Raw genomic sequence first — 27,645 nt, 5'->3', positions numbered from 1 at the left:
CCAGCAGCAGCATCACCTGGGAACTTGCCACAAATACAGATTTCCCCAGACCTGCTGAGTCAGACTCCAGGGGTGGGGCTCAGGTTCACAAACCTTCCAAGTGATTCTAATGCACACTCAAGTTGGAGATCAGCTAAATCTAAAAAATGAGAACTTCAGGAAATAGGATGTGAAGGGAACTCGCTCTTAGTATTCAGCCTCGACTCAGCCGTCACAGGGTGGTGCCTGGTTGACAGAACTCTTCCCTGGTCCCTGTCACTTGGGGTCACGGGGTATTACAGCCACCTGGGATGCCCATGGCCCATCTCTTCCTCAGCCCTTGTTGTATCATCGTGTTGTGGTGCATCCCTTCCCCAGGGTGTTGTTAATATACATGAAGATCTCAGGTGTGTCCTGAGCAGAAGCCCAATGCCCAGCGAGCCCTGGATTCTAAACACCATGGTCAGTGCAGTCAGCCTCCACTGTGAGGCTGGTCATGGTGCGCGTTTCTCATCCACACTCTGAAGTTAAAAATACTTTATCAAAAACAAAAGCCCCACCCCCTAAAAAAAAAAAAAACAACAAAAACCACCCACCACAACAAAACTCAGAGATACAGAGAACAAATTGGTAGTTGAAGATATGGTGGGTGGTATGAAATGGTTGAAGGTAGTAAAAAGATACAAACTTCTAATTATAAAATGAGTCATGGGGATGTAACATAGAGCATGGTGACAATGGTCAATAACACTGTATTGTGTATTTGAAAGTTGCTAAGAGTAGATCTTAAAAGTGGTGATGGATGTTAGCTAGACTTATTGTGGAAATCATTTTGCAATACATCCAAGTAGCAAATCATGTTGTACACCTGAAACTAATGTTTTATGTCAATTATACCTCAATAGAAAAGCACTGTCAAATAAGTTAGAACGTTATTTCTTGCCTTAACGTTTTGATTTTGACTGTAGAGATGTGTCTCTTCTAAAATTTAGTCTAAAGGTGTTAATGGGGTGGGTTTTTTTTGTTTTGTGTTTTTATTCCTTAATTTTTGTCTCTGGGCTCTTGGATGTATTTGTTGTGGTTAATATTTGGTGTTTTAAAAAGACAGAACATAATTTTATGAATTTATGGAGGGTTGTGTGTTATTACTGCTTTTCTTCAGGCCCAATATCATGCCTGCCCCTAATAGGTGCTGAGCAAATGTTGGACTTTACTCAGTGAAAAACCCTGACGGTGTGTGTAAGAAGCTGCGGAAGGACTCCTTTAGGACTGAAGACGGTGTGCATAGAAGGGATTGGGAAGATCCCCTGGAGGAGGGCATGGCAACCCACTCCAGTACTCTTGCCTGGAGAATCCCATGGACAGAGGAGCCTGGCGGGCTACAGTCCATGGGGTCGCAGAGTCAGATATGACTGAAGCGGCTTAGCACACAGGCATGTAGCCCATCAGAGGGTGAGGGGATAGGCCTCCACCACCTGAGTCCTGCCTCCTCTCCTGCTTCATCTCCAGACTCTCTCTCTCTCCAGCCTGAGCTCCAACGTGTCTTAATCCCTTTCAGTTCCTCGAATCCACAAACCTCTCCTTTGTTCTGACCTTTGGGCCTGTCTTTCCACTGCTTGGAAAGCCTCCTCTGTCTTTTACTGACTGACTCTTACTCTCCTCTCGGGTCAAAAGTGAAACATCGCTTTGCCCAGCAGGACGCCTCCTCCTCTGTGAGATGAACCCCACCCCTCCACCCCGACCCAACCCCCTTCCCCCGCCCCCGCCCTGGCCCCTGCCCCAGCCCCGGCCTGGGCCCAGACTCTCCTGCGTCAGCTCATTCCTCCTCTCCTTCCTCCTTCAGCCTGGAAGAGCAGCAGCTGTGTCTCCTCCAGGGACCTCAGCACGTGTCTGGGAGCCTGGGCACAGGAGGGCTCAGTACTTGGTGGGTGACTTTGAAAGCACCCAGGCTGTAGGTGAACAACTTTCCGAGTCCCAAATTTTGGAGTCCCCTTGCTTCTGTTTCCCCCTTGGACTAAGGAGTTAGCTTCTAATAAACTTCAGATGTGTGCAGGGAGGTATCAGAGTGAGGACACGTGTATGATTTAAATAGAAGTCAACTAGAGAGAGAAGGAAGGAAAGAACTTGCTAGATCAGGAAGAGCGTGGCTGACAGCCAGTTGCTGTGATTTGCACAAAGCCTGTCCTGTGTGTGTGAAGGGGGCTCCCAGAACGATCCTGCCATGGAGACGTTCCCCTAGGGCTCACTCTGGCTGGTTCTCTGATATGTTGAGGCTCTGAGGTCAAAGCTGTGAGTGGAAACTGAACTTGAGGAAGACACAAGTTGTGTCTTTGTATAAATAGTTTCTACTCTCCAACCCAAATAAGCCACTTTAATAGAAACGTCACACGAGTTATAGTGTCCGAATCTCTCATCCATTCTCAGGGTTACAAAGGATGTGGATATCATTGAGTCCCATCGCTCGACCGCTGCAGAAATGCCCTCTGCAGGTTCTGATGATAACTCACGGCCTTCCATCCCCCACTTCACTAACTTACAAGGCAGCTAGTTCCTTAGTTGGAGAATTTTGTTTATTGGAAAAAATCCGTTAGCCCAGTCCATGGTTGTGATTTATTGAATTAGATAAACACAGACAACATTTACTACCCGGACAGTAGAAATTACTTTTAAAGTAATGTTGTGTTGCTTTTTGGTAAAAGTATGGGAAAGTTGTCTTAAATGTTTGAGAATCTCCTGTTTTAACTTTGTACCAAATACATGTTTTCTTCAGTTTATTACCGGTACAGGGGGAAAAAGTAGACAATAAAAGCCATCTTGCTATATACTTGGAGCCAATTAGGAATATCTGCCAAATGATGGAGGGCAGGTGCTCATAAACATTGATCGTTTTGAGTCTTGAGATTCAAGTTTCCACTGGGCCTCTGCTCATTGTGAAAATTCACACAGAGGAGCAAGGGAGCAAGGCAAAGTGTATGGAGGGTGAGGGCAGGCTGCTTTCTGGTTCTGTCCCTGCTGCTAACTAGCTGTGTGATGTCAGAGAGGTTAATAGACTCTGCTGGGCTTAGTTTCTGCCTCTGCAAACCGAAGTGGTTAAACCAGGTAACCTGTAAGTTTCAGTAACAAGCCAGCCCTCCGTGGCTCTAGGACTTTGTACTTGCCTCCAGAAGACCAAAGCCTCACGAGTGAAATGAACTCTCAACCAGTTGGGAAATTGATAATTAGCAAGGTTCTACCTCCTACTAAATATAGCTGGTTAAGTGAAAGCAATTATTGCAGATATAACTATGTGCATATTCTTTCCTGAATTAGCAGAAACTTGAGTTAATAAATAGTTGATTACAGCACTGAGATCATAATGGCTCCAGATTGTGTCATTTCTGCCTCCAAAGTTAGCTAAAATTCTCTTCAGCTGAACCTGAACTTCTTAAATGCTTCTATTTTTAAACCACACTAACTGGACTGTAGACATCCCCTGTGGCACAGTGGTAAAGAATCTGCCTGTCAATGCAGGAGGCACAGGTTTGATCCCTGGGTCAGGAAGATCCTCTGGAGAAGGGAATGGCAAGCCACTCCAATGTTCTTGCCTAGAAAATTCCATGGACAGAGGAGCCTGGAGGGCCTACAGTCCAGGGGGCACAAAGAGTCAGACATGACGGGGCACAAAGAGTTGGACATGTCCGAGCACAAAGTCAAGCCAATTAGATCATTTAGTTCTACTTGGGTACATATCAAGAAAGAAAACATAGATTTATTCCTAAGTATTTTATTCTTTTTGTCCCAATGGTGAATGGAATTGTTTCCTTAATTTCTCTTTCTGTTTTCTCATTGTTAGTGTATAGGAAGGCAAGGGATTTCTGTGTGTTAATTTTATATCCTGCAACTTTACTATATTCATTGATTAGCTATATGCGAGACAGCAAAAGAGACACAGATGTAAGGAATAGACTTTTGGACTCTGTGGGAGAAGGCAAGGGTGGGATGATTTGAAAGAATAGCACTGAAACATATTACCATATGTGAAACAGATCACCAGTCCAGGTTCGATGCATGAGACAGGGCGCTCAGGGCCGGTGCACTGGGATGACCCCGAGGGATGGGATGGGGAGGGAGGTGGGAGGGGGGTTCAGGATGGGGGACACATGTACACCCATGGCTGATTTATGTCAGTGTATGGCAAAAACCACTACAATATCGTAAAGTAATTAGCCTCCAATTAAAATTAATTAATTTTTAAAAAAAGAAAGAAAAGATAAAAAAAAAACAATCCCCAAACTGCAAAGAAATTTCAAATGGTTTTCAGGAGTTTACTTTTTAGCATGATTTCCACCCCTGCCGATATTATGACTTCTGATACAGTTATAAAATAATAATATATTTTGCCACAAAATAAAATATATAGTTTTCATTAGGAACCAAGATTTTCAGTGCAAGAAAACAGTGATATACAGATCAAATCAAAGAGGTAAAATAAAAACCCTGTAGCTTAAGTTTGATTTAGAAATATTAGTAAGAATACATATGTGTTTTCTGTTTTTTTAAAAAATATTCTTTCTAGTTCTGTCTGTTACAAAGGCCTAGATAGCTTGACTAACCCATAGCACCAAACACCTTTAGCATCTCAACTATGCTACTAAATAACATTTTCCACTAAAAGGAACAGAGCTTCTTGGAGAAATGGTTGATCCAGGTCACCAAGGATGAGCCCGGAATGTCTTGTCACACCAACAAGCCACGATCGCTTGTTGGTATGACAACAAGATTTTGCCCCAAAGACTTAGGGTCCAAACTGAAGAAATAGAGATCTCTGTAGGCCAGAGATTATACAGTTTCGACACGAAATGGAAAAAGATCTGCAAAGGGTTGAGGCACAATGAATATGTTAAAAATCTATGAGTTCATGTAATTATCCCCCCACCCCCAACACACACACCTTTGAAGGAAGCTAAGAATTCAACTTTCTATTCTGAAAACTGGGAAATAAAGAAAAAGGAAAAATAATTGCTCAACCTTTTTCCTGAAAGATTATACTGAAGTTGTGATTGAAGGATAACCAAATAGTTTATGAACTAAATTTCTCCTTTTAGAGGAATTTGAGCTAATAAATGAAGAGGGATAATAGAATTGGAATATTGCTATTTTATGGCCTCTATTGAACTGATGGATGAAGGCAAATGGTTTTCAATGACTTAAAAGATTAGGTGAAACACAGATAGGAAAGTTTACAATAAATGGAACAGGCTATGACACCAGAACCCACCAGTGATTCTTAGTGTGGCTTCATGAACCTCTTGATAAGATGCAGTGAGAGCTCACAACACCACTTATGAAGCCTTCTTCACAAGCAAAGCAAGACCAAGCAAATGAACATGATGAAGTCAGCCTAGATCTTATGACCGTTTTATAGGAAATACATCCCCTCAGGAATACAATTAAAAAAAAAAAAACAAGTATGGGACATTCTACAGATAAATAGCATAAAAAAAAGAGAGCGGGTCCAGAACCTATAGATGAAAAGAGATTTAAGAGACACACCAACCAAATGCAATATAGCAAATATAGGGGTCTTGCATGCTGCTGCTGCTAAGTTGCGTCAGTCGTGTCCGACTCTGTGCGACCCCATAGATGGCAGCCCACCAGGCTCCCCCGTCCCTGGGATTCTCCAGGCAAGAACACTGGAGTGGGTTGCCATTTCCTTCTCCAATGCATGAAAGTGAAAAGTGAAAGTGAAGTCGCTCAGTCATCTCCATCTCTTAGAGACCCCATGGACTGCAGCCCACCAGGCTCCTCTGCCCATGGGATTCTCCAGCCAAGAGTACTGGAGTGGGGTATGGAGACCGATTAAAACAAATCAACTGTAAAAATGATAAAATTATGAGGAAATGAGGTCTATTTAAAACATTGCTTGGAGATCTGATGGTGTTATGGAAAATACTGTAAACTGGGAGAGGTGGCATGACATTTATGTGGCTATGCTTTTTTTTAAAAAAAGGTTTTTTCATGTGGACCATTTAAAAAAATAACTTTATTTATTTATATTGGGCTGTGCTGGGTCTTTGTCGTGGTGCAGACTTTAATCTCGTTGCTGTGAGCGGGGGCTGCTCTCTAGAGGTGCAAGGTCTTCTCACTATGGTGGCTTTTCTTGCTGCAGAGCGTGGACTCTAGGGTGCACGGGCTTCAGTCATTGCGGCTCCCCGGCTCTAGACACAGGCTCAATAGTTGTGCCATGTGGCACATGGCCTTAGTTGCTCTGCGACATGTGGGATCTTCCTGGATCAGGGATCGAACCCATGTCTCCTGCACTGGCAGGTGGATTCTTTACCACTGAGTCACCAGGGAAGCCCTGTGACTATGCTTTTTAATGCCCATATTTTTTTTTCAGATATAGGCTGAAATATATGTGAGTAAAATAATTTTAATATCTGACACTTCAAAATAATTCAGGAAGGGTGGGAGTAAGGGTGAGGAGTAGAGTGGATATAGAAAAAACAAAAGTTGCTGTGTGTTGATAATTTTTGGAGAGTAGAATATGAGAACACGGGAGCTGATTATATTATTTTCTCTATTTTTGTATTTTATTTTCATAATAAAATTTTTTACAAGTAAATGATGTTTTTTCAAATGCTTCTCTATTTTTAAGGTACCATTCAAAACCAATTCCTTTTTTGCTATTGCAAATACACTCATCTGCCTCCTAAACTACATGTTTTTAACTCTCTTTATCTTATAAAGAGAATGCTTGTTTAGGTTGTTATTTACTTGTAGTGATTTAAAAATTTTTATTGAAATGCATATTCTAGTAAGTAATAAAATGCAGATAGCCTCTATTTTGACAAAGTCTTCCATAATCAACTCCCTTCTATGTGGCAGACAAACTTCCAAAGTATAGAAAAAATGAAATACTTTAAAATCCATTTAATGAGACCAACATTACCCTGATAGCAAAACCAGACAAAGACATCACACAAAAACAAAAACTACAACCCTCAGAATGGGAGAAAATATTTGTAAATGAACCAAACAACAAGGGATTAATCTCCAAAATATACAAAAAGCTCATGCAACTCAATATCAAAAAGCAAATGACTTAATCAAAAAATGGGCTGAAGATCTAAATAGACGTTTCTGTAAAGAAGATATACAGATGGTTAAAAAGCACATGAAAAGATGCCCAACATCACTAATTACTAGAGAAATGCAAATGAAACTACAGTGGGGTGTCACCTCAGATTGGTTTGAATGGCCGTCATCAAGAAATCTACAAACAATAAATGTTGGTGAGGGTATGGCGAAAAGGGAACCCTCCTACACTATTGGTGGGAATATAAACTGGTGGAGCCATTATGGAGAACAGTATGGAGGTTCCCGTAAGAAAGTAAAAATAGAGCTACCGTTTGATGCCACAATCTCACTCCTGGGTGTAGACCCAGAGAAAACCATGGTTTGACAGGATACATGTATTCCGATGTTCACTGTAGCACTATTTACAATAGCCAAAAATATGAAAGCAACCTAAATGTCCATCGGCAGAGGAATGAATAAAGAAGATGTGGTACATGTATACCATGGACTATTACTCAACCATAAAAAGGAAAGAAATTGGGTCATTTGTAGAGATGTAGATGGACCTAGAGACTGTCATACACAGTGAAGTAAGTCAGAAAGAGAAAACAAATATTGTATATTAATGCATATATGTGGAATCTAGAAAAATGGTATACATGATCTTATTTTCAAAGCAGAAAGAGAGACACAGACATGAGTAAGAACAAATATATGGATACCAAGGGGGAAAGGGAGTGGGAGAAAGGAATTGGGAGATTGGGATCAACACATATACACTATTGACACTATGTGTGAAATAGGCAACTAATGAGAGCATTCTGTAGAGCGCCGGGACCTCTACTTAATGCACTGTGGTGACCTTAATGGGAAGGAAGTCCAAAAGGGAGAGGATATATGTATATGTGTGGCTGACTCATTTCACTGCACAATAGAAACTAACTGTGCAGGAGGAGAAGGGGACGACAGAGGATGAGATGCTTGGATGGCATCACCGACTCAATGGACATGAGTCTAAGCAAGCTCCAGGAGTTGGTGATGGACAAGGAAGCCTGGTGTGCTGTAGTCCACGGGGTTGCAAAGAGTCAGACATGACTGGGCGACTGAACTGACTGACTGAGAAACTAACACGACACTGTAAAGCCACTATACTCCAATAAAAATTAATTTTAAAAATATCTAAGTGAAAAAATAAAAAAGTAAAATCATGACTTTCAGGCAAAGAATAAATGGTCATTATTAATCCATGAGATTTTAAAATGAACTGTTATGAATTCATGATGGAATCAGTAAGATAATACAATTAGTTTTTATAGTCCGTCCCTGACAAACTCCTCGCTATCGCCGCGAGCAGGATCGTTTGCACTGCTGTGAGCAGCAATCATTTGTATCTCCATTCGTTTTCTACAAGTTAACTGCTGCCTTAACAGAGCTGTAAAACAACCTAGTTAAAAGACCAAGGTGCTCACCTCGGCAGGATAAAACAACTCTGCAAACGATCATAATCCAGCATTTCACTGAAGTGATATTCTGTAGCTTCTCTCGCCCTTTCAGCGTCTTTCACAGCTTCTCCCTTCATTTTATTAACATCTCCCCATTCCCTCTTCAGCCCCATTCCGTGCTGCCTTCCTCCAGATCACAAGGACTCCTAGACTTGGGGGAATGTTCCCTGTGTGTATTATGGACTGTGGGAAAATGCTTGTACATATTTTATTAAAATGTGGAGGAAAAAAGGCTGACCTAGTGAAACTGTTAAGTGCTACATGGACATTGCTTTATAAAGAGCAGGTTCTGTTCTTCTGTGTCTCACAGAGGAACAGAGAATTCAAGCATTTGCACTGTAGGAGGAATAGTTAGCTTTGATTTAAACTGTGGCACAGTGTGAAAGAGTGGAAGGAGCACTCAGGCAGAATTCTAGAGAGTTAATCATATGACGAGAAAAACCAAATAATTTCGAGATGGGAGTGAATGGTTATTAATGGGGATGAATGGGGAAGGAAAAAAGTAAAGTGGTTTTTTTGCATAAATAATGGTCTTGAGGAGTGTCCTTTCCTGTGGAAACTGCAGACATCTCCAGGGATGAGGATGTGACTAGGAATCAGATCTGCCAGGTTTAAGGTGCAGACCTCCTCAAGAAGTGGGCAAATGCGTAACTGACAACGATAGAGGTGGACAGGAGATGGGTACAGTGAAATGCTACCTGAAGACAGAGGAGCAGCTATGGGACCGTGACCACATGAGGAAGGCTGGAAAAGGAAGTGGTTTGTAGGGGAATATGGTGAGTTCCGTTCAGGACCTACTTATGACCTGGTAAATTCTTATCATATATTTATGTGTATCAGCTCCATCTTTCTCTTGTTCCCACTTTGCTTCAGTCTTCCCTTCAAGTTTAAACCTCTCTTGAAGAATAGAAAGAGCTTGGTTTTCTTTGATCTGACCTCACGACCAAGCAAAATGCCTTACACATAGAAGATATTGAATGGATAGGTGAATGGATGGATGGATGGATGGATGGATGAGTGGATGAATATTCAAATATTCCTGAGCAGAGATTTCCCTTTGCTCCTTGGAGTTCCTTAGAGGAAAGTGGGTCAGGAGGAGAGCAGAGGTTGGAAAAGGCTTGTGATCTTTCCAGACAGATGTAAAAGATTGGAAAGAAGAGTTGGCAGACCCTAAAAATAAGTTGTGTTTTGAGAAGTGAAGAGAGAGAGTAAAGACAGCTAGATTGTCTACTTGGCATGAAAATAACAAATGTATTTTATACTTATAGAATGTGAAATTAAAATTTAACCTTGAATGACACAGAAATTTACTGTTCCTAATGTCATGTTAAGTAAACGCCATCCCAGTTTTGTTTTTATTTTTTTCACTGGTCTCTAACTGCTTGGCCTGATGCGGTCATTTTTATTGCTCTAGATGGCACCTGTTTTCTTGTCAAAGCAGAGTCTTTCTGCTAAGTCATCCTGAAGTCCAACTTAACTTGCAAAATGTGTTCTGTAATTAAAATTGCAGGATGTTTTGGATTAGAGGACTCTTCTTTCAACCAGACCCGAGGTTAGCGAGAGAGTGTGAGGGAGAGAATTCCCTCATCCAAAACAAACAGAACATTTCACTGGATTAATTTTCAACTCACTGGGAGATTCTTGGTCCAATTTGCTGAAGATTACATGTAGTTTATGATAAAGAATATTGTGTATCTAGGGACTTCCCTCATGATCAGTGCTTAAGACTGCACTTCCACTGCAGGAGACCCAGGTTCAATCCCTGGTCAGGGAACTAAGATCCCATGTCTTGTGTGGTGCAGCCAAAAAATAAAATGAATATTTTAAAAATTGTCAAAAAAACCACTACTGTGCATCTTATTTCTATTTATAAATTGTGTGCTATGTATTCCTTATATCAGTGCATGCTCAGTTGCTCATTTGTGTCCGACTCTTTGTGACCCCATGGACTGTGGCCTGTCATGCTCCTCTGTCCATGGGATTTTCCAGCCAAGAATACTGGAGTGGGTTGCCATTTCCTCCTCTAGGGATCAAACCTGCATCTTCTGTGTCTCCTGCATTGGTAGATAGATTCTTTACTGCTGAGCCACCTGGGAAGCCCTACATCAGTAAAATCTATCATAAACATACATATGTATTTACATGTGCATATATATATCTTTATATCTTTATTTATACTTTATCTGTACTTTTTTGGGGCACTGGTTGTTAACATTTACCAACACACGATTGTCCAAAATAAAAAACATGGTGGATGGTAATAATTGTCATAAGAGGGTTGCATGAGGCTGTGGAATCCCTGGGAGATGGGGACGCTGTCATGGGCTTCATGGAGGCGATGAGGACCAGTGGAGACTAGAGGCAGAAGAACTCGAGGGAAGCATTTTTTGGGAGGCCCTTGGCTTTGCTTGTCCTGCTGGTCCCTGGGGGAAGAAGGGACCAGTTACAAGGGGGCTGCTGCCTGCCTGAGGTTGTCAGTGCTGTGTTTTCTGGAACCCAGGACGAGAGTCAGCCTCTGAGAACCACAAAACATTGCATGAGAAGACACGATGCACTCAGGAACTATCGACGCCTCTAGAAACAGCAATGTGCATCTCCTTCTGTGGCTCTAGGGACTGGTCAACACAGAACAACCTGGAGAGAGAATGGCCTAGTCCCACTGGCAGAAAAAGCCAACCAGCCAGGAGTTTCTGTAAAGGGGCATTTTTTTTTTCAACTGGACTTAAAGGCTTGGAATTCAAACTTTATTGTGACATGGGGGAATGGAATTAGGTCCCCAAATGTCCTTTTGCATTACATGTAACTGTGACATGTCCTATGGAGTTTGTCTTCAATATCTATTCATATTGACAAATTTTCATGGGAGTCAAGCTTTCTGAAGAGCACTAGGACCCTGACATCATCTCCAGGCCCCCTCCCATCCTTCCCTCCTCACACACACCACCCACTCTGCTTTCATCTCCCCTGAACAGCTAAGATGAGGCCAGAGTGTAGAAAGGACAGCACTTCCCTTCCCACCCTGCCATCAACCCCATAAACGGGTGGGGAGAGTGGACGAGGAGCCTGAACAGCAGTGTGGTCTCAGCATCAGCCTTCTTTAAATCGTTGGAGAGGAGGACCAGGTCTTGGGCCAATGTGGCCCCAATGCTAAAACCTGTCTTGCCTTGGCCATCCCAGCTGTGGTGTCTCTGTGGGAAACACCTGCCCATAGGTGAGCTGAAAGTGTCACCATCTTGGGGCCCTGGGACAAGCCTCTCTGCAGTTGACATAGGGAGGGAGAGGGAAGGAGCCAGGTGGACACAGAGGCCAGCAGTGGTGGAACATGACCTTGACGAGAAATGCAGGTGCTGGATTTCTAGGTGGGAGGAGCTTGTGTGCATTGGGAACTTATTCCTAGGGGTCTTTTCTAGAAGCCTTGTTGCATAGAAAACATAGTGTGTTCATGTAGAGGAAAGGCTGATGGTGTCTGAGGTGGAGCAGTAGTGGTGGTCATGGGACTTGAGTCCTGCTGAGGAGAATCCGTCTTCTCCCCCGAGACAAGAGCAAGTAGGAGATGAGAGCATTGTAGGCATTACCAGGGAGCTCGGAGATATTTAGGGCAGGGGTCCCTGGAAAAGTCTGGAGTTTCTGCCTGGATTCCATTTGAACTGGGGGCAGAAATGTGAAGATTTAGCATTTGTTTCCATAGGCTGGTGTAGTGTAGAATATAACTTTTACACATAAGAAAAAATATATAAGATAGAGATTAAATAGTAAAAAAAAAATTGCATGCTGATTAAGGGAAGAATCAAGATTTGTACATAGGAAGAGAAGGGCTCTCAATTAAGTTAATAAAGATAATTATAAATGTTTTTTAAGAAGCTAAGAAAGCACAGTTCAGTTGTGGGGGTGGTGTGTGGCCAGGCAACAGAGTAATGAGGAGAAAATCCTGACAAGAAAAAAATTCAGGAAGAAAGTAGCTTAATGATTTCCCCTCCTCATCTCAACCATTTGAGTTAAAGTAAGATCTGTGAAAGAGAAATTGTTTCCAGAGAAATTGTCCTCAAACATGTTTTGTAACAGTTAACCCGAGTGGTACCAGGCTATCTCGAGGAGGTGACGGCCTGTAATTTGGTCTGCTTGCAGTGAATGACATTTGCGTTTACCCTGCACTTTTTACCCAGTTGCTTGTAACCTGCAGAAAGTAACCCTCACAGAAAGGGCCCTGCAGTCCAGCCCCTCTTCAGAATTCAGCAGATGAAGGGCTAGGGAGCTCCGTTTTCTGCTGACGGTGGTCATGCATGGCTGGATGATTTGTGGTCAAGACCAACAGCCACATCCATATCTCAGAGTCACTAATTACCAAGAGAAGGACTCAGCCCACAACCACTCAGAGGATAGAAAGTTCTCAGAGAGTGAGTATGCTCAAATAATCAGAATAATCAGAGCTGTTTTTTTTTTTTTTTAAATAAAATCACTTTCTGATTTCTCAGCTGCGCCTTTCAAATACAAGCTGTTTTCTATGGCCTTAAGGAAACATTGTGAATGGTGCCTGAGATTTTTCATAACATTAATATCTGGATGAAAGGACTGGGTATGATCTCAGAAGAAGGCAATGACCAGGGAGAAGGGCAAAGCTCAAGGAAATGCCCCAAATTTCAAAAGTGTACATTTCAGAAATGGCCATTGGTGTGCTTGATAGCAACCCCCAGATCGATTCTAGATTAGATTACTAAAGAGGTGGTTTTAGAGCTCTTAGTAAGGCAAGAAGCTCTCAGAATTTAACTGGAAGAAGCTCTGATTTGCAAGTGTGAACTGGCAGCACCGGATGGCAAGTCAAAGAGCTTAAAGTGTCTTTCTCAATCTAGTGCAGCGGGCGAGGGGGAGGCTGAGCTCAGGTGAACCCCTGGCTGAGCCACAGACAAGGCAGACCTTCCTGCAGGGGCAACGGGAGGGCGGCAGGCAGATTCTGCAAGGTTTGGCAGAATCTGCAGGGTTTGACAAGGTGGGGGCTCAGAGGACCCTGGCAGGCTATAGTCCATGGGGTTGCAAGAGTCGGACATGACTTAGCTACTAAACCACCATCACTAAGGTGTTCGATCAGCAGTTTGGGAAAAACAAAGAGGAGAAAGTATGCTGCATCCTCTTGGATTTGGAAATCCAGGGGTGAGTGTGGAACTGGGTGGAAGATGTCTTTACTTCTAGAGGAGGAGCTCCACAGAGACCACAGGGAGTATGCAGAAGGCTTTTATAGAATATTAAACAGTGAAAGTGAAAGTTGCTCAGTCATATCCAACTCTTTAGGACCCCCATGGACTATACAGTCTGTGGAATTCTCCAGGCCAGAATACTGGAGTGGGTAGCTGTTCCCATCTCCAGGGGATCTTCCCAACCCAGGGATAGAATCCAGGTCTCCTGCACTGCAGGCAGATTCTTTACCAGCTGAGCTACCAGGAAAGCCTGATATTAAACATCAGTTCAATTCAGTTCAGTCACTCAGTTGTGTCTGACTCTTTGTGACCCCATGAACTGCAGCACACCAGGCCTCCCTGTCCATCACCAACTCCTGGAGCTCACCCAAACCCATGTCCATTGAGTCGGTGATGCCATCCAACCATCTCATCCTCATCCCCTTCTCCTGCTCTCAATCTTTCCCAGCATCAGGGTCTTTGCAAATGAGTCAGCTCTTTGCATGAGGTGGCCAAAGTACTGGAATTTCAACTTCAACATCAGTCCTACCAATGAACACCCAAAATGGAGATGACCAAATTAGGATTCAAAATAGTCTTGAAGGCAAGATTTGTTGGTTGGAGAAAACAACCACCACAATAATAGTGAACTCATTTGTTAGCTCATTTAATTTTTTTCCATAAGGGAGATATTATTATCATCCTCATTTTACAGGGAAAGAAACTGAAACACGAGAGGTTAAGTAACTAGACCAAGGTCACATAGCTGATAATGGTAAACCTAGGATCTGAACAGGAAGTCAGGTTTCAGGTTCTGCCCTCTGGAAGGAAGTAGGGAGGAAACTGATGGTCATGGAGTATTTACAATCTGCCAGACACCAAATTCCCCCAAGGGAATACGTAGGAAGCTGGAAGACCTGGAAGGAGATCAAATAATTTAAAGTAGGACCTGGTGAAAGATGATGGTGATGTAATAGAAGGTTATTTCTAGGCACTGCCCAGGCCTAGGAAGGCATTTGAGGATGAGGCAGGAATATGGCTTTTCTGTGCTGACCCCAGATCTACGTGAATTATTTGTTACTATGGCCTGGGTGAATGGTGATCAGTCATTTCTATTCATTGGGTCCACATTTCTCTCTGTGAAAATCTTGGCCTCTAAGTCTCTCTTTTGACTCTGATGACTGTGGTGTGGGATATGGGTGAGATGTCCACATGGTGAGTTGTGTGTGTGTGCACATGATGTGTAGAGGTGTTTGCATGGTGAGAGTTTGTATGGACGTGTAGTTAGCTGTAGAACCAGCTGTGTCTGTGTGCATGCCTGTACCCACATGGAGTGAGCACTCTGGTGTGAGTCTGTCTTATGATTCTAGAGTAACTGGAGCACAAACTGGATGGCTTACCACCTTGGGCAATGGCAGTCTCCCAACCCCTAGCACTCCCAGGAGAGATTAATGAAGGAGCAGGAAGCAGAAGCAGAAAGAGCCCTATAAAGCAGAGGGTAGTTACTGCTCCCTAAGAACCTTCGGGCACCCCTACAGGACAGCATTGGAACAGAAGTTCCCTGGGGAGGGCGCTATGGTCTCCTAACCCTCCCAGTACTGACTTGAATCTGGAATAGAGGGAGTTAGGATAGTTCAGTTCAGTTCAGTCACTCAGTCATGTCCGACTCTTTGTGACCCCATGGACTGCAGCATGCCAGGCTTCCCTGTCCATCACCAACTCATGGAGCTTACTCAAACTCATGTCCATTGAGTTGGTGATGCCATCCAACAACCTCATCCTCTGTCATTCCTTTCTCCTCCCTGCCTTCAATCTTTCCCAGCATCAGGGTCTTCCAATGAGTCAGCTCTTCACATCAGGTGGCCAAAGTATTGGAGTTTCAGCTTCAGCATCAGTCCTTCCAATAAATATTCAGGACTGATTTCGTTTAGGATGGACTGGTTTGATCTCCTTGTAGTCCAAGGGACTCTGAAGAGTCTTCTCCAACACCACAGTTCAAAAGCATCCATTCTTCAGTGCTCAGCTTTCTTTATAGTCCAACTCTCACATCCATACATGACTACTGGAAAAACCATAGCCCTGACTAGATGGACCTTTGTTAGTAAAGCAATGTCTCTGCTTTCTAATATACTGTCTAGGTTGGTCATAGCTTTTCTTCCAATAAGCAAGCGTCTTTTAATTTCATGGCTGCAGTCACCATCTGCAGTGATTTTGGAGCCCCCCAAAATAAAGTTGTCACCGTTTCCATTGTTTCCCCATCTATTTGTCATGAAGTGATGGGACCAGATGTTAGGATAACATGGTTATTTTCCCAGGTGACATACATAAATTCTAGATAATTATGTAAATAGCATCTGTTGGCTCCTCTTTGTGGCTCCATCTCCTACCAAGACCACCACCCACTGCATTCCCTTTGTTAACTGGACCATGGACGTGATTCCTGCTTCATTCCTTCCCATCCATATTCTCACATCTTGGAGAATAGTCCTTCCCAAGGTAGAGGGTAGGAGAGGAGCCTGTTCTGGTAAGGAAATAGGACCTGGGGCAGGAGAACCTGCTGGGCAAACCAGCAGGCATTCCAGCCAGCTGGGACTGCAGCTCAGAGTTGAGAACAGGCATTAGGTCAGGACTGAGTGGCCTGGCAGTTTGCAATTTGTGGGTAGGACAGTCATGAGACAGATGTACTGTCTGGAGCCCAGACATCAGCTGGCAGAGCAAAATGTGAGGTCCGAGGTCCAGGTTTCAACAGGAGAGCGGTTTTATTGTTCTGTTCCAGAAAGTGGGAGGCTGAGAATAGTGGGAAGAGCACAGAGCGGGAGTGCAGGACTGAGGAAGGGTCCTGATGCCCACAGGAGAGACTCAGCTTTCCTGGGGATGTTTGTAAGAGTCCTACAGAGCAGGTGAAAATCCCCAGACATAACTGGCTGGAGGTTTGCTGGTAATTTAATGAGAGCCTCTGCCGTGGTCAGACAGGGAGAAAATTGCCTTTATTTTCCTGCCCATGTCACTGAAAGTCACATTTTGTGTTCTGCAGAAAATGAGTCTCCCAGTAAGGTGACTACTTTGGCTGTTATATTCATGGACTATGTTTGGTTCATATAAAGCAAAAATACTGATTCAAAGAAATCCAGTTAAAGGCAAGACTTGTGCTCTTATATCTGCCCCTCCCCCCAGCCACCAGGGCTTACTCTATGCCTGGATTTAGCAGGAGTCCTTCCTTTCTCTGCAAGGGTTAGGGCTTGCTTAGGACCTTTGAAGTTATCAGTTCAAGATAGAGAATTGCATGATTATTATATTAATTCTAACATACCTTAATATATTGATTTAAATATAATAACATTACTATAACATTTACTACCTTAATTCACGTTCCCTTCTGGACTGTGAACAATCACCAGGTCAGACAGGTCTTTTTATTATTTTGTTCCAAAATAACCAGCATGGAGCTCATGAGTTGTCCCAAAATAAGTCAATGTGCAAATCAGAAATATGATGTTTAAATATTCTCTTTCTACTTACATACCACAGAATCTCAGATCTCAAACTGGAATTGACTTGAGGGATTACCTAGTCTGTCTTTCTGGGCTTCCTAAGTGGCTCAGTGGTAAAGAATCCACCTGGCAATGCAGGAGACCCAGGTTCAATCCCTGGGTTGGGAAGATCCCCTGGAGGAGGAGATGGCAACCCACTCCAGTATTCTTGACTGAAAAATCCCATGGACAGAGGAGTCTTGCGGGCCACAGTCCATAGGGTCGCAAAAAGCTGCACATGACTGAGTGAGTATGCATACAGTATGTATTTCCAGCCAGTGCAGGAATTATTTCTACCACCTTTTAACAGAGGACCAATAGCAGCCTCCTCTGGATACTTCTAGCCAGTTCTTTGTGGGACAGCCTGTTCCATCATAGGGCAACTCAGAAATTTCTCCATAGCCCCTGTGAATCTGATTCCCTAGTACCATCTACCCATTGGTCCTACTCATCTTCTTCCCATTCCTCAGTCCCTCCTACACCAGGCATATTTTTTTTTTTTCCTTTTCCAGGTGAAACAATTGCTCATGTGAATTTATTTCAAGACCTTCCATCCTCCTAGTTACCCCCCTCTCAAATCAATGAATGTGGTTTGTACTTGTGTTCCTTGAAGTATGGTGCCCAAGCTAGCCGTATGCAATTTGACTACAGAATATGGGGAGCATATGGGGAGAATATGTCTTCTAACTTGAACATTCTTATGCTATTAATGGCACTTCAGATTGCATTAATCCTTATGGCTGCCACCTTTTCCTGTTTTTTTTTTATTAAACATCTAAAAAGCACAGTTTTTTAAAAAATTTGATTCAGTTAAACTATTATCTTTCATTCTATCCAATTGATGTTTAAAGCCAGACATTAAGTTGAGGATCTGATTGCTTGAGATCTTGGTATGTATTGGAAAACACTGTTCTGGGAGAAGGGATGGAACTTAGTTTGGGACCTGCTCTGTAGCCAGCTTCTTCTTCTGCTGCCCACAAGTCTCTGGGCAGGAACCTCAGAGCATCCATGACCCCTTCATCCCTCATAAGTCACCAAGTTAGTTGGTCTCATCAGCTCTACCTCTAAGCATCCTCCTTGTCAGTTGCCAATGCTGCCCTCATGGTGCAGGTTCTCACATGAAATACTGCAGGATCTTTCTAAAATGCAAGTCCCATCAGAAATTCTCTGCTCAGAATGTTTCAACAGCTTTCCAGCTCCTCTAAGACGAAGTCTAAATCCCCTAATGAAGCTTAAAGGTCTCTTTGCAAGTTCCCCTCTCTCTGTACCTGCACCCCATCTGAGCCTCCTCCTGCATGTCCACGTGTCAGCCTTTCCGATATGCTTGATGGTCCCTGATGCACTTAGCTCCTTCTGCCTTGAGGTCTTTGCTTGTAGAAGCTTCAGGCCCTGCTCTGAATCCTCTGCACAAATCAATTCACTTCCTCCTCACCATGGCCCTCTAAAGTAGATAATATTACTAAGTAATAGTAATATTAATTATATTTAATTAAACAGTAGTAATAATATTACTTCCATATTACAGATAGGGGAACTCATATTTTAAGCATTTTTGCCTGGAGTCACACAGTTAATAAATTGTAGAGCTGGATAAGTCCCCTGACCTGAAATGCCCTCCCTTCCTTTCTCTGGGCCAACCTCTACCCATCTTTCAAGTCAGTTCAAGCATAAGCTTTTCTGGGAAGTCTGCCTATGCCCTGAACTTAACCCCAGACAGCACTTACCATCCTGGGCTAATCGCTTGCTAAATGATCATCTCCTCTAAGCCGTATATCCACAGAGGATAGGCCTGGGTCCTGTCCTCACTTGTCTGCATATGCTGCGCTGGGAATCTAATGAATGGAAAGGAACTCATTAGTGAATAAGCAGGTTAACTACTTAGAGGATTCCTTTTGTAGTTGTACTATGATACCCTAGCCATTTGCCAAACTGTTAATTTTGGTCATCAGTTTTTTTCCTGTAATGTGTACAAAAATTTGGTCCAAGTTTAATTGTAGACCAGTTGTCTCCTGAAAATCTGGTCAATTATCCTGGCTTTATTCAAGAGCATTACTGCTTTCTGAAGTGCTCTGCAAGTGTCTAAAAATGCATAACAGTGGTGGGTTTTACCAGTCCCAGCATGCTCTTTGCTTAGATGCCCTTTGAGATTATCTGCTTGAGGATGCGAATTAGTCTGTGGGTAAGTCAGGGAATCGGAGCAGAAGAGACTCACCGGCGCCAGCTGGCCACACTTGGGGTCAGATGGGCAATGAGGGAGAAGGAGCACTGGACCTGGCAAGAAATACACCTGAATCTTTTCTACACAAAATATTCACCACAAGAGAACAAAGACTGGCAATCAGATAAGCATGAGAGGCCATAAAGGGGAGGGGGGATGGCAAAGCACTTGCCTTCCTGACCTGTCTATGCAAACACTACCAAAGGATTTCATAGCCATACTGCGTTTACTGTATTTTCTTGTTTTTTTTTTTTTTTAATTATTTATTAGGCTGTGCTGGGTCTTAGCTGCAGCACATGAGGTCTTAGTGCATCATTCGTTGCCATGCACGGACTCTCTAGTTATGGCACACGAGTGCTGGAGTGTGCAGGCAGGCTTAGCTGTTTATCAGAGCTCGAACTCATGTCCTCTGCATGGCAAGGCAGAATCTCAACCACCAGACCATTAGGAAAGTCCCTGTATTTTCTTGCTTTCTGCATTCTCAATGCTCTGGCACCCAAGGCATCACTGTAGCAGGTAGGGGAGGGTGATACCAAGGCCAGTGGATTCTTAGAGGTAAAATACACATGCCACTTTCAGAGACAAATCAACTAATCCAAAGCCCACACCCCAGTGATCTCCTTGATCAAGCTTCTATACGTCAAGCCAATGTTCCTCCATCGTGATCAACCTGGGGCGGGTACCAGACAACTCAATAAAAGCTCTTGCCTGTGTTTTCCTCTCACTCCTCAGCCTCCCGACTGACTCTAGTGCTTCCTAGCCTGGGCTTGTGTGGGGATCCAGGCTCCTACTTCTGGGGGTCTGTGAGTGTGAAAACTTCCTCCTCGATGGCATTTCATGTCTGTGCATCTTACCATTCCTGATTAAAACAAATTCCAGGCACATTTAAAAATACATACTTAATAGGGCTTCCCAGGTGGCGCTAGTGGTAAAGAACTCCCACGCCAATGCAGGAGATGTAAGAGACATGGGTTCGATCCCTGGGTTGAGAAGATCCCCTGGAGAAGGAAATGGCAACCCACTCCAGTATTCTTGCCTGGAGAATCCCATGGACAGAAGAGTCTGGTGGGCTATAGTCTGTGGGGCTGCAAAGAGTCAGACACAACTGAGCACACACACCCACAGAGGATGCTTTTTCCTGATCTTCCCACAAATTTTGGTATGTAACTAATATCATCTTCCCAGTGAGAAAGGGAAACAATGAATTTAAGTAGCTTATCTGTGCATGCATGTCACAGAAAAAATTAGTGGCCGAGCTGGGACTCCAATGCAGGTTTTAGGCTGGTACAAACACTGGACATTTCCCCCAAAATTCTATAGACAATCATACAAAGTTATAAATATGCGCTCCTGTGAGTCTCAGTTACTCTGTAAAATGGGAACTACAGAGTACCATCTTTTGCATAAATATGATCATGTATGTGAAATCACTTTGTAAAATGCAAATGTGAATCAAATCAGTAAATTAAACTGTCACAAAGTTTTTCCCAGTGCTCAGAACCAGGAATATTTAAGGAAACTTTGTCTATTTTTGACTGCCCAGCACACAAATAGGCTATCCCAATGACTTTCCTAATGGCTCAGCAGGTAAAGAATCTGCCTGAAATACAAGAGGCTCAGGAGACACAGGTTCCATCCCTGGGTTGGGAAGATCCCCTAGAGAAGGAAATGACAAACCACTCCCATATTCCTGCCTGGAAATCCTATGGACAGAGGAGCCTAGTGGCCTACAGTGTATAGGGTTGCAAAGAGTCGGACACGACTGAGCACAGCGTGGTAACAGTAGGAGCATACAAACGCATCCTAGGTCTGGTGAGGCTCTATTTCCCACCATGAAGCCTGAAGGGGACCTTTTCTCCCCCTTTCAGCAGATGCGACATGTGATTGACAGAAGGAACAGGTCCACATCTGTGGTGAGAAACTGACTTCGACACAAAGTGTGGTCCTGGCTAATGAGGTACAGTGAATCCTAACCTGTAGGATAAGCATAGACTTTAATCCAATGAACACAATAGCCTTCCCTTTGTCGTAAATATGACATAGGGTGTGCGACAAGGGATCAGAGGCCTCCTTCTATTTGGTTTTGGATCCCAGGTAGCAGCTACTACTGTCCTGGCTAGAAAAAAATAGATGGAGCAGAAGAAATGGTCACCTTCCTACCACTGAGATGTGAGCTCTCCTGGCACCAAAATCTGTATTCATAGGAATGATTGCCACCCTTTATGGTGCATGGCTCTGTGTCAGGCACTGTGCGAGGCACTTTGCCTATGTTCTCTCATTTCATCACCATTTCACAGGTAAGAAAAACCAAAGGAGACAAAACAAGAGACAGCCTAGACTGGATATTGCATCTAAAGACAACAAAGTGCTTTGAAATTGAGTCAAGAAGCTTTCAGGCCACAGTGAGGACTGAATTACAAGTGTTCCTATGATCTAAAGCTGAAGCTCCAATACTCTGGTCACTTGATGTGAGGATCTGACTCATTGGAAAAGACCCTAACGCTGGGAAAGATCGAGTTCAGGAGGAGAAGGGGGCAACAGAGGATGAGAAAGTTGGATGGTGTCATCGACACAAGGGACACGACTTTGAGCAAACCCCAGGAGATTGTGGACAGGGAAGCCTGGTGTGCTGTGGTTCATGGGGTCGCAAAGAGTTGGACACGACTTAGTGACTGAACAACTATGGTTCAGTTCAATCCAGTTGCTCAGTACTGTCCGACTCTTTGTGACCCCATGAACCACAGCATGTCAGGCCTCCCTCTCCATCACTAACTCCCAGAGTTCACCCGAACCCATATCCACTGAGTGGGTGATGCCATCCAACCATCTCATCCTCTGTTGTCCCCTTCTCCTCCTGCCCTCAATCTCTTCCAGAATCAGGGTCTTTTCCAATGAGTCAGCTCTTTGCATTAGGTGGCCAAAGTATTGGAGTTTCAGCTTCAACATCAGTCCTGCCATTGAACACCCAGGACTGATCTCCTTTAGAATGGACTGGTTGGATTTCCTTGCAGTCCAAGGGACTCTCAAGAGTCTTCTCCAACACCACAGTTCAAAAGCATCAATTCGTCAGCGCTCAGTTTTCTTTATAGTCCAACTCTCACATTCATACACCACCACTGGAAAAACCATAGCCTTGACTAGACAGAACTTTGTTGACAAAGTAATGTCTCTGCTTTTCAATATGTTATCTAGGTTGATCATAACTTTCCTTCCAAGGAATAGGCATCTTTTAACTTCATGGCTGAAATCACCATCTGCAATGATTTTGGAGCCCAGAAAAATAAAGTCTATGGTAATCTCCTAAAATTGATTCCTTATAACTACACTAAAAGGGGGCTTGTATTTTCCACAACTGGAAATGCCTCTTGTCCAAAGAGGTGCTGGCTTACATCAAATCTTTTAAGGATGTTGTCATTATTAATCTAAATGAGTTCCTAAAAATCTGTAACTATACTGGGGCATCTAAGATGGTTAGCAACAAAAGGTATGACTTTGACATGAAGTTATGTAAACAGCAAGGAAAAAAAACCCGGCAGCTTAAAAGATCTTTTCTTTTTCTTTCTTAGAGGAGGCTTAATCTGGCCTAAGAAGATTTGTCTCAAATTGACAGTATAGGCTTAAATCAATTTATTATTTTAAAGCACGATATAACCATTTTTATTCCTCTTTGGCTTCTGAGTTTTTTTACTCAGTTTGAAATTATTGTGACATTTAAGAGCTTATTGGCATAGAAAACTTTCTAAACATCTCACTGTTATGCTTTCAAAAAAGAATAAAAGAAAAGTAATCAGCGTCAACAGCAATGACTGTGTGAATGAGGAAATCCAAGTTTGTGTGTCCATTTTCTTGAAAATATGAATCAGTGTTCCTGATGTTGAACATACATTTCAATAGTAACCTGTGTCTTTGGTAAGGATTTTGATTCAGGATGAAGAAAGTAGAAAGGTTGTGTTCCTTCGCCAGGGGATCTTCCCAACCCAGGGATCGAACCCAGGTCTCCCACATTGTAGGCAGACGCTTTACCCTCTGAGCCACCAAGGAAGCCCTAAATGAATTTTACAAATTCTAATTGAAGCATTGTCAGTGAACAGAGTTTTCCAAATTACCTCTCATGTGCAGTATACACAGCAGACGTAGAACAGAACACGCTATATTTCTATCGAGAAGCAAAGTCAAGGGGATGAAGTTTAAGGGTAGAAGATTGTTTGGATCAGCATCAACAATATTTAGAAACAAAATTTCGAACTCCACATTTTCTAAGACACATTTAGGGAAGTAGCTGTTGAAATCATTATAAAAGGTTACAGTGGTTCTTTAGCCCACTTTGGAGCTAAGGTTGATCGCCTATTTTTCACAATAACTAGGTTTCATTAAGGAATAGAGAATGAAAGATAGAAGACCATAAATATATACCAGCTCAGCTGGTAAAGAATCCATCTGCAATGCAGGAGACCCCGGTTCAATTCCTGGGTCAGGAAGATCCCCTGGAGAAGGGAACGGCTACCCACTCCAGTATTCTTGCCTGGAGAATCCTCATGGACAGAGGAGCCTGGCGGGCTACAATCTGTAGTGTTGCAAAGTGTCGGACATGACTGGAGCGACTAACGCACAGTGCAGCAGAGCATATATATATATGTATGTATATAAAGAACGAACCCAGAAAGAACAAAGAAATACACTTACCCACATGAGATATCTTCTACTTGCTGCCCGAGGTGGAAGTGGGCCCAGAGGTCTGTGGAATGACAACCATGTCCCCCACAACACTCTCCTCTAACAGTTTTCCCTGCACCTGGGGAAACCTTCCACAGTAGAAGGAACAATTTTGAAATATCCCAAGATAAGTTTAGAAGTCAGGACTGAAGAGAGATGAGCATTGATTCCTCTAATGAGGGCTTAGGAAAGCCCATGTTATTTGGAGGCCTGTGTCCAAGCTTGAACTGTTCCCTTGATTGTCATTAGAATCTCCTGAATGTAACTAAATATCTTCTCTTTATCCCTTGGCACACATTGTGGACTAATGACATGAATACTTGACACAAAAACCCCTTAAGATATTATGCTTTAGTAACTTCCTAGTTAAAATTTTATTTCATTTTCTTTACTGGGGCCAAGGTTCAGTTTTGCCATTTGATTGTGAAAACTCTGTGTGTTATAAATTCCTGGGGGCAATTTTTAGTATAATAAACCCACAACTTGTGGCTGATTTGTAAACATACCTAAAAGGCAGAAAACAGATGCAGATAGTAATTCCATAATCATGTACAAGCAAGTAGCCAATAATTGTTGCCTGGAGGTATTCCAAGGTATGAAAATGTCTTCCTCTGAAGTATAGCTGATTTAAATATCATATTAATTTCAGGTGTACTACACAGTGATTTGCTATTCTTATAGATTATACTGAAAAACCTTTAAATTTTTTCCCTCTTTAGGATACATATACTTGCAGTATGTTGCAAGAAACCCCTTGCAATAGTTTCTAATACGCATAAAGTTGAAAGCTCGTCTACATACATATTTTTGATAAATCCTGATGAAAACCTCATGGGCATTTTATTTCCCTTAGCTACTTTAAAAATTTCTTGTCCTGCTATTTTATCACTAAGCATAGTTCTTTAAAAATATGGAAACCCCTCTAAAAACTCTTACTCTCAATACTATATGTCTTCTCGTATGTTCATATCACTGTGAATATAAATATAAATACACATATATATGAATATATACATATGTGTGTATGGATTTCATCTTAGAATGGCCTGAGGAAATATAGGGATTTCGGATAACATAGGATCAGGACTTCCCTGGTGGTCCAGTGGTTAAGACTCTGCTTCCACTGTAGGGGGCAAAAGTTGGATCCCTGGTTGGGGAACTAAGATCCCCACATGCCAGGCAGGGAGGCCAAGAAAGCAAAACAGTAGAACATATGGGTTCTGGTGGCGTGTGTTCCTATATGTGTGTATATGGAGTCCTCCATGACATAAGGCAAATCGAAACGAGTTTTAAAACAAGCCAGTCACCTCTGCCCTTTCCCTTGGCATCTATTATTCACATTAGGTATTTCTAACACAACCATTGGGCCTCCCTGGTGGCTCAGACAGTAAAGCATCCCCCTTCAATGCAGGAAACCTGAGTTTGATCCCTGGGTTGGGAAGATCCCCTGGAGCAGAGAACAGCTACCCACTCCAATATTCTGGCCTGGAGAATTCCATGGACTGTATAGTCCATGGGGGGGTCACAAAATGTGGGACATGACTGAGCGACTTTCACCGTATCCATAAAGTTATCCTTAATTTTCCTTTGCCATATAAAAGGCATGATTTAATTCTTTCAGCCAACACTCACACACATCATCCGTCTTAGGCAAATCTTGGCACTCGGATTAAGCACCCAGTCAACAGCAGACTGAACACAGACACTTGAGTGCCGTGAGGGGGAAAAGCGACATTTTGCTTCCACCCCAAACAAAGCTATTATATTTACCTTCTACTTTGAAGATAGTAAAGTGCGGTCGGCAGTGGAAAGAACCCAACGCGTTGCCTGCGCAGTTCATCCAGAGCCCCTGGTAAACCCAAGTGGCCGTTATCACCGAGGACGCTCTGGTTGTTACTTTCCACTCATTGGACGCGGTGGCCGCGACGAGAGCGCCAAAGCCCCCGACGCCGAACACCAGTGCCGAGATCTGAGCCCTGGACATGTCGCTCAGGCGTCTCCGGGGACACTGTCCAGACAGATGGCAGCCGTGGTCTAGGCATGCAGCGGGCACAACCCGTGTGGACCAGCGTTGCAGCGAGTTAATGCGGGTAGGTGACAGCGCTTCATGCTCGGATGGCCGGAGGAAGGACCGGAATTTAGGATACAGTTTGATTTACCGATGGCATTTTAGAAGTAGCCAAGGACGATCTTTCTAAACCGGTATTTACTAAAACTTTGTAGACTGATTCTAAAGGTTTTGAGTTTGCAGATTTTTTTTTTTTCCTGGCTCCGTAGTTAATGCTTAATTTTCTGTTAGTCTGAAGCTTAACGAACCATGGAATGACCAGATATTACAAAGTACAAATTATACAGTAACAGTAAAGGCTTACTTGACCCATTGCTTTAATTTTGTGTGTTTCTGAGTCTTACATAAATGGAATCATTGTGTTAGGTTTCTTCTGTAACCTATTTTTTCCCACACATTGCATTTGTGAAATTTATCTGTGTTCCAGAATGTAGCTATAGTTCATAAATTATGAGAGCAGAATATAGTATTTCATTAGATGAATTTTGCTGGGTTATAGAGATCCAACCAGTCCATTCTAAAGGAGATCGGTCCTGGGTGTTCATTGGAAGGACTGATGCTAAAGCTGAAACTCAAATACTTTGGCCACCTCATGTGAAGAGTTGACTCATTGGAAAAGACTCTAATGCTGGGAGGGATTGAGGGCAGGAGGAGAAGGGGACGACAGAGGATGAGATGGCTGGATGGCATCACCGACTCGATGGACATCAGTTTGAGTAAACTCCGGGAGTTGGTGATGGACAGGAAGGCCTGGTATGCTGCGACTCATGGGGTCGCAGAGTCAGACAAGACTGAGGACTGAACTGAACTGAACTGAACCATCATTTTGAATCAGTACTTTGAAGACACAACTCATTTTTAGTTGACTTCCACTGTTGTTTTTGAGAAACTGAGAGCCTGATTTGTCACTTCTGTGTAGATTAATCTATGTTTGGCTGGATTTAAGATTGCTTCTTTGGTTTTGGCAGTTTCACTAATTTTCTAAGTGCAGATTTTTCTTTTTTAAATCTTCTTTAGGATTTACTGATCTTCTTGAAACTGATACTCTTTCATCAGTTCTGGAGAACTGTTAGTCCTTTCTCTCTCTAGAAATCACCTCTGCCCCTATCCTTTATCTCCTTCTGTGACTCTGATAAGATGTATTTTTTACTTTGTTCTATATCTCAAACTCCCTTTAACATTTTTTACCTCTTTATTGCTCCATGCTGCATTCTGGGAATTTTTTTCAGACCTATGTTCTGATTTTAAAAAATTTACCTTTGGCTATGTAAAACTCTTAAAAAAAAGTTCTAGAATTTCCATTTTATTCATCAAATCTGCCTATTTCATTTTTTCTAACCTCTTGTTCTTTAGTCAAAATTCAGAAGCCATATTTTATTTTTTAGTATTAGAGGTGTTTGTTGTTTAT

The 27,645-nt window shown here is 42.8% G+C and overlaps 1 protein-coding gene across 1 annotated transcript in view; it reads right to left on the bottom strand.

The window, feature by feature from the left end:
- The window catches only part of CLDN10 (claudin 10), a 104,805-nt gene extending 78,425 nt beyond the window's left edge, over nt 1–26,380 (bottom strand). Inside the window, exon 1 of the mRNA NM_001105609.2 lies at nt 25,940–26,380. Within this exon, the coding sequence (NP_001099079.1) occupies nt 25,940–26,153 (214 nt within the window). The 5' untranslated portion in view covers nt 26,154–26,380. The remainder of the gene's footprint in view (nt 1–25,939) is intronic.
- Nucleotides 26,381–27,645: the final 1,265 nt, after the last annotated feature.

Source organism: Bos taurus, chromosome 12, assembly GCF_002263795.3.
Source record: "Bos taurus isolate L1 Dominette 01449 registration number 42190680 breed Hereford chromosome 12, ARS-UCD2.0, whole genome shotgun sequence".
NCBI lineage: Eukaryota > Metazoa > Chordata > Mammalia > Artiodactyla > Bovidae > Bos > Bos taurus.
Note: the sequence above shows the minus strand (reverse complement) of the source record. Positions and strands in the feature narration are given on the sequence as shown.